This window comes from Ornithodoros turicata, chromosome 5 (genome assembly GCF_037126465.1).
Source record: "Ornithodoros turicata isolate Travis chromosome 5, ASM3712646v1, whole genome shotgun sequence".
In the NCBI taxonomy this organism is placed as follows: domain Eukaryota; kingdom Metazoa; phylum Arthropoda; class Arachnida; order Ixodida; family Argasidae; genus Ornithodoros; species Ornithodoros turicata.
In genome coordinates this window covers 84,346,437-84,354,156 of record NC_088205.1, presented here as the reverse complement: position 1 = coordinate 84,354,156, position 7,720 = coordinate 84,346,437, and the positions used below count along the sequence as shown (strand labels likewise).

Sequence of the window (7,720 nt, the reverse complement as noted above, 5' to 3'; positions counted from 1 at the left end):
TACGCGTGTTAATAAAAATGAAACCACTAGCATTTTCTTCCAAGTCAACTACAATTTCGAAGGAGATGTGCTTAGCGTGTGCTATAGCAGCTTGGAGCAGCCAAGCCTTGTCGTCTGCTACGGAACGGGCATTTGCAGTTCTGTTTATGCTTTTCGTTGGATAAATTATTTATATCTGTCGATATATTTCCGTATTTTTTTCAGTCCCATTTTGTTTCGCTCGAGATTTCAGTGTAGAAATCGAATGAAAATTGCGAGACACACATACAACAGTCTCTATAGTCACTCTAGGGCAGTTATTTCAACCTGCCTACAACAACTACATCTATTCTGTCTTGCCCTTGTCGATCAGACACAGACCACTGCGGATTTTGGAATGAGTGTACCCAAAGCGCGTAAAAAAAAAATACTAGCAAACGTATCCAAGAAAAATAGCAGTTAGAAATTCCGCGCACGGCAAAAGTAAAGGCGTAAAAGTCGCTCTGCAAGAAGGAAGTCCGGAAGCAAATAATGAATTACCGCCATTCAGCTTACATTGTATCATCTCCGCACGCAGTGATGAAATCGTCTTCGGAAACACAAAATCACGAAGTGTGCACTGATTTTAGCGAAACATAGCGCAAATGCGACGAAGACATTCGTGTTTTGCTCTTCCTTTCATGTCGTCTGCGATGAGAAACAAATGCTAGCAGACGACAGTCACGTGACGTAACTATGCTGCGTCACGAGCAAAAATATCTTCTGAAAACTTCAGTAAAGTTTCAGTAAAATGTTACACGTGTTAATAAAAATGAAACCACTAGCATTTTCTCCCAAGTCAACTACAGCTTTCGAAAGAGATGTGCTTAGCGTCTGCACGCTAAGCTCATCCCTTTCGAAAGCGAAAGCCGTGGCGCCGTGGCAGACGACAAGGCTTGGCCAAGCCTTGTCGTCTGCTACGGCTTGCGCTGGTCAGAACACACATTTGCAGTTCTGTTTATGCTTTTCGTTTGATAAAGAATTTATATATATCAATATATTTCCGCGTCCTTTTCTTTTCTTTTCTTTTTTTGTGCATATATACGTTGCATAGTAAAAAAGCAAAAGCTGACTGCAAGAAAATTACACTGGGGTGGGCAAAAGTACAGAACAAGAAAATAACTCTTCTGTGATGTGGAAATGACCAATACAAACAGAAAAAAATACGCTTAACAACTTGAGATGTATTTTAGTAGAATAAGCTGTATGTAAAGAAGGATTAACTTGGTTTCCCCACGCAGACGGCATTCGGTTTCCCAATCGTGTTGCACGGTGCGGAATTGACCAAATAGCGCAACACAAAAGCCGTATAATGTGGCTGAAGAACACAAATACGATGTAATAGAATCTGTGGACTGGCACGACTCATGGCTCACTCTATCACGTAGAAGAATATAGATAGAGCCAGCGTATCCTCGCGCGTGATATTCACAACTTCACAACTGAACATATCGCTATACGATCAGGTGTATCGTGCCCCATTTGTAGTTCCAAACATATTTTTCCAAGCACAACTATAATCTGACATAAGCTACACAGCTTACCACAATACACGGAAGGATTTGCGCTTCGTTATAGGAACGGCAAACCAAATGAAGGAATAACAGCTTACGTCAACGTCTTGCAGATGTGGTGACGAAAAACTCTTCAGAGATGTAAAGCAAGAAGGTATGCACTGATTTGAGCAAGAATATAACTAAAAACACTGAGGAAATTCGTACATGACAATCAGAGAAACGACTTTCGGTGTCGTCTGCAAAGAGAGTGAAAACCGGCAGACGACAATCACGTGATACGATTGTACAGCTGGAACAAAGCGAAACATGTGTTTGTATGTCAACACATGTCCATAACAGTGAAAAAAACGAATACTAGCACGTACTAAACATAGTATGTAAGTGAACTTTTAAATTCAGATCGTACCAGGAATGCGATTGCGACTAGGAGCGCCACCCCCTGTCGTCTGCTCCGTCTGCTGCAGCGAGCGGTAGTTTCGATTTCGATACCGGACCCTAGATGACGCGCGCGATTACCGCAGCTTTCAACGAAATCGCCCTCCACATGCCAAAATCTTTTGCAACGGGCCTTCCTCCAAAATATAGTGGAGAACAAGACCGTTCAGAATCAGATGAATGGATGAAGTTTTCTGCATGAAGCCAGGCTTTGTTGTTGATTATCAGCCAAAATAGTCCCAGCAAACCATCAATATCCCACAGACCTCCCAAATTGGTCTCACACGTCACAGATGTCACGCGTATCTTCACAACGTCCGCTGTATATCCACCATGAGACGTCACAAATATCCCCCAGTGAATATTCTGTGGATATACTACGAATATCACAACAATGACATTTCTTTACCTTACAAGGATGTATTGTGTCGATAACAGCCATTTCCAGCATTCTCAGACGTGGCAATTTCATTTTTTGCATAAAAAGGTTATAAACTATCCTTAAATAAATCACGTCTCACTTCAGACATGTACAACTGAACAAATAAAAAGCTCTCACAGAATAAGCTGCTGTTCAACACCGACTATTGGTGTAACGTAGAATGCACGTTGTCTAATGTTGAGCAATGTTGTATGTATAGATAGATAGTGCTGAATCAACGCTATTTCAACTGTACCTGGTCAATGGTGGATTGTGAACATAAAGAACAACGTTGATTTTCCAAGAGCCACTCAACGAAAGATTTGCGCAGCAAATATTTGCGTGGGTTCTATATTGTACCTTCGACATATTGTCAACTTTTATCACGAACGGAAAAGTCGTTGCGTCTTTACTCAACATACTGCGCACCCAATTTGTTCACGTGCCGTTCGCATGTAGAGGAAGGCCTGGTACTTATCTCACTCTTTCCTCATAATAATAATATTGATTTTATGCCATCATATCCATACGTTTTCTAATCATATTTGTAACGACTCATCACGTATCGCACCATAGTCAATAAACAAAAGAGAAAGAGAAAAAAAAACATATTTTACCTTTTCCACGGGAATTATAATGATCGGTCAGGTATGTTGAGTGATATAACAAGAATGAAGTTCCCAACAAGCGCGAGCCGAAGCGTAACGACGTCTGCCTCATCGCCATCGACATTCTCCAACCGCCGTTTCAAACAGGCGAGGCGCGTCTTCGTAGCGGTTCGGTAGGATATGACATGTCACACGGAAGGGTCTTTGGAACCTCAGCATCGTGCGTATTTTGTACTGGAATATATTGGCTGGGAAACGTGCTGTAGTACAATCCCCAGCGCTGCACTGCAGTGACGGTCTAGTTTCGGAATGCAAAACATAACGTAATTAAGAATCGAACGGCAGGACACCTGTGAAACACTGTTAGGATACATCAGTATACTGGCACCTTACAAAATTGTGTGATGACAAACAACGATCAATGCTAGCAGCGCAATAAATACTCACAATCTCTGTTGCCTCCCATTGTTTTCTATGGGCACACACAGCACTTTAGGGCCCACCAACATGGCGGCCCGAAGGCACGCCTCTCCCCCACGAGCCCCTCTCCCATGCGCGATCCAGCCTTTATACATAGAGATCAGTGGTCTCGCCAATCCTTTTTGCAAAGAGACCCACCAGTGGTGCCGCTACAATCCATCCATCATCCATCCGTCGCCAAACGCTAATTCCACGCCTATCCGTCCGCCGCGGCATCGTTGCTATTGCTGAGACCGTGCTATTACTATACTAAAGTACAGCCTAAACTGTGCAACGAAATGCCAGGCAGAGTGCGGGTGAAATTGCTCGCAGCCAGGAACCTTCCCATTATGGATCGTGCAAGCGAGGCTTGCGACGCCTTTGGAGAGGTAAAGAACAGTCAAAGTGACAAGAAGGTGTGCGTAGTTGGTGATTTTGTGAGAAACGTTGGTGTTTATACGAGATTTCTAGCTCCAAACAAATGCTACAAGACGCTCGGGTGAGCATAGCTTCTTATTCAAGAGCGATTTCTGAGCTGGTTATGAAGAAAACAGAAAAACACCACAACAAAGAAGCACGAACACACATACGAGCAACGATTTATTCCAACAAAACGATAAACTGCAGGGCTTATTCTAGCGAACTTAGACATTTCGATCGCATCGTAAAAATAAATGAGTTGGTTTAGCCAACCCAAAACTTTGCAGACTGGTAGCCATTTGTTTGAAGCTTTGTTGGAATTCTTTGTGAGCCTTAGGATCCTGCAGAAGAAAAATTAAAAATCAAGCAATATCCATATATATAATATCCTTATAGTCCATTTCACTCAAAAGCCGCCGTTTTTTTTCCTGTGTGTGCTTCATTTTCATTTCACTAAACACAGGTGGTGCCAACATACAGAACAAGAAGGTTGGACGGATATGGATAACGGCCTTCCCGAGCGGTAGCATACGCCTCCTAGCCTGCTAACAAAGTAATAATAGAGCTACAATTTAGTTAATTCATAAAGTAATTGGATGGTGTTTAATAAATCACTATTAATTATCTCTCTTTCTGCGCAATCACTCGTTGAATCCAAAATTTGGTCACTACCACCGTGTCTTCGTCCACCTCTCCCTGGCCATTATTAAAACCGAGAGCTTCCCACAGCTTGACACCCTCTATTGGTGCCAGGTTGAGACCCCTACATCTCAGGATGACACACTCAGCTGTTTCCCCCTTTGTGCACCAGTTACACATTGTAGTAGGCAGCGCCGCCTCTGTGAGGTGGTGGTAATGTGATGCAGAAACAAGAAAAAAATTGTGGTGTTTTTGTGGGATAGGCCATCGAAAATGCACGGGACGAGATTTTGCTAGATTTTTAATTTGATTTCTACATGACGAAAACCATCCGGGCGAAACACCGTCTTCTATGACAAGGATGCAACCCGAGGCAGGGAAATAAACAACAGACAAAAATTTTTGTCTGTTGTTTATTTCCCTGCCTCGGGTTGCATCCTTGTCATCATGAACCAGCTTGTCTGCACCCTCTCTCTGTTGTCGACAGTCTTCTATTTTTACAATACGATCGAAATGTGTAACATTTGCTAGACTAACCCTGAATGCCCAAGAAACCTTGAAGAGGGTGTACAGTTCCCTCTTAGTTCTTCTACTTCTGTCCTTCTCTCAGCAGGTTACAAAGTCCTTGGACACTAACTAGACACTAGGTAGAGAATATTGGATACTATCACTTTGATACCAAAATCTTGGGAAACTGTGAAAGCAGTGGCTATATTGGTACAACTTCCTGAAGACTTTTCATGAGCTTTGGTGTGACAGAACCTATTTTTTGCAAGTGATTTGCAAGAGACCCTGGATGTGATTAACTGAGTCATAACCAGCTTGTGACAATCTGTTACAAAAACTAAAAAGACAAAGTAATGTGACAAGCACATCTCTTAGAGGTGGCAGCTTTGAGTAAAGATGAAATGACACCAAATTTTACAAGTTTAGAATGAGAGAAAGGTTAAAAAATTTTTTTTTGTGCTGTCACTACCAAGACCAATTTGAGATGAAAGATTGAGGTCAAGGAATTTCAGCTTGGCGGTTGTGGGATATTTGGGAGAAAACGTAAGCTCAGGTGCAGAGGATACAATAGTGTTTGCAAGAGCATTGGAAGAAAAAAAAAAGAGTTGTTAAAAATGACGATAATATCGTCACGATACCAACATGCACAAATGAAAGCACCAGTCCACTGACATGCAGTGAAAGAACAGATAGTCCTGTCGTTTAAGTTGAAGACCAGTTTGGGGTGACCTTTCTTTCTGTGATTTGCTTTTGTATGATGTAGAGGGGCATATCTCTAGTTGTGCTCAAAATTACTAGTTAATCTTTACACTGGTTCAGAGAAGACGACTGTTGATCTGTCGCAGGTGAAGCTGGGAAGCACGTGTCACAAAACTGAGATCTGCAGGAAATCCCTGAACCCACAGTGGAACTCTGACTGGTTTCGCTTTGAGGTGAAGCATTCATAATTTTGGATTACGTCCTTGTGGCTGCTGGCGAGACAAACACAGTGACAGTCTATCATTGAATAAAAGGAGCACACCATTCTTAGTGTGTTCTGGTGCGTGGGCAAGAACCGCCTCTTTCCACACTTGTGAAAATGGAGGGTTCATTGTACCTAACGATGGTCATCACTAGAGAACGGATAAATACTATGCACTAAAAACTCGAGTAATATGCCTACAACTATGCAACGAGAAACTTTGAAATATGCAGTAAAAACATGGAATATACTCAATATTTTTAATTGTTCTTGGTATGAAGGCAATACGTCTAATACATATTTGACAAAATTTGAGCATTGTATTACTGATTACAGGGTAATGTAAAGCCGCCTCTGTTCAGGAGCCCATACCAGAAAGGCTTGTGCCACAGATATAAATCGTGCAGCTGAAGGCTTTGCTTTCGGCACTTCATCACAGATAAAATTAAAATGCAAAGCCTCTACACAACAGCAAAGAAAGCTGGGGGGAAGGGACGCCAAGTACGGCACATTGGTTAATACACATGCAACAAACGCATTCCAATCGTTGAAACTCAAGTTCAGGATTGTTGGAACTGTTAATTGGAAAAAGACATACTTCTGAATGGTGGGCATGGCCTTTGTTCCACAGTGATGTTCATCGATGATTGCGGGCTTTGCATATCTTCAGTTCGGACATTGACTGGCTGTTGGCAGGCAAAAGTTTTCTAAACGAGCTACCACAAGTGCAGAAAGAGATCACTTCTCAAGACAAGAAAGTGTCACAACTAGTGTGGAATGTTGGTGCGCTTACCCGCGTGGTGTCCTAGCACTCGTGGGAAAGAGTAGATGACATAAATGACATAATGCCAAAGTTGTTATGAACAACTCTGAATGGTGGGCTCCATCATTATATGCGGGCCTCCGTAGAAATAATGCATACGAGGGGGGATCAGATATAAATGAGACTTTTGTTGTAGAGTGTGTTGTGTGAATTGGTAGGTAGGTGGCTCAGTAGTTACGTGAGAAGCCAACCGGTCTCGTTACATTTCCTTAGTAGTCCATCATACGATGTCTGAGAAAGGAGCACACCCGTCGATTGCACAACGTGCTGTTATAAAGTTTCTTTTTCGTGAGGTTGTAAAACCAACCAATATTCCTCACAGATTGGCAGTACATTTCGGAGATCAAACAGTCAAGGCCACGTGTGTTTGCCTGGCATAAGGAATTTGCGGAAGGCCGTGACGAGGTTGAAAACGAAAGCCCCTGTTAAAGCCAAGGCCAGGCTGTTGCTAGCAAGGTGCTTGCAACAGTTTCTCGCGACGAGCGCGGCATTTTGCACATTGATTTCTTGCACAATCGTCACACCATCAACGCCGCATATTACTGTGAGCTTTTGAGTGAGGTTAAACTTGCTTATCGCAGCAAAAAGTGTGAGCAACGAACACGTCAAGTGATTCTCCTGCATGACAACGCACACGGCAGCCGTCACACATGCAAAATTAAGGGGTTGGAGACCACCGGAACACCTTCCCAATAGCCCTGACCTTGTGACTTTCACCTTTTTGGGCCACTCAAACAAGCACTGGGAGGACAACAATTTGACAATGACGACACAGTGGAGGGAGTTTGTGCGCAACTGGCTGCTGACACAACCCTTTTATGAAGAGGGGACAAAAAAGCCACCGAAACACATTGGGAGATAATGTGGAAAAATAATGTGCACTTGGTTTATTTCTTATTGCAATTAAAAAAC

At 42.7% G+C, this 7,720-nt stretch overlaps 1 protein-coding gene across 10 annotated transcripts in view; it reads left to right on the top strand.

Annotated features, from left to right (window-relative positions):
- Positions 1-3,578: 3,578 nt before the first annotated feature.
- Positions 3,579-7,720, top strand: part of LOC135395130 (C2 domain-containing protein 5-like) — a 28,388-nt gene continuing 24,246 nt past the window's right edge. For 3 of the 10 annotated variants that reach the window (XM_064626370.1, XM_064626365.1, XM_064626375.1), the window contains exons 1-2: positions 3,579-3,874; positions 5,870-5,956. In XM_064626370.1, the coding sequence (XP_064482440.1) occupies positions 3,758-3,874; positions 5,870-5,956 (204 nt within the window). In that variant the 5' untranslated portion in view covers positions 3,579-3,757. Of the gene's footprint in view, positions 3,958-4,341; positions 4,432-4,892; positions 5,165-5,869; positions 5,957-7,720 lie in introns of those variants that run through there. The other 7 variants (XM_064626366.1, XM_064626367.1, XM_064626373.1 and 4 more) reach the window with 6 other exon arrangements.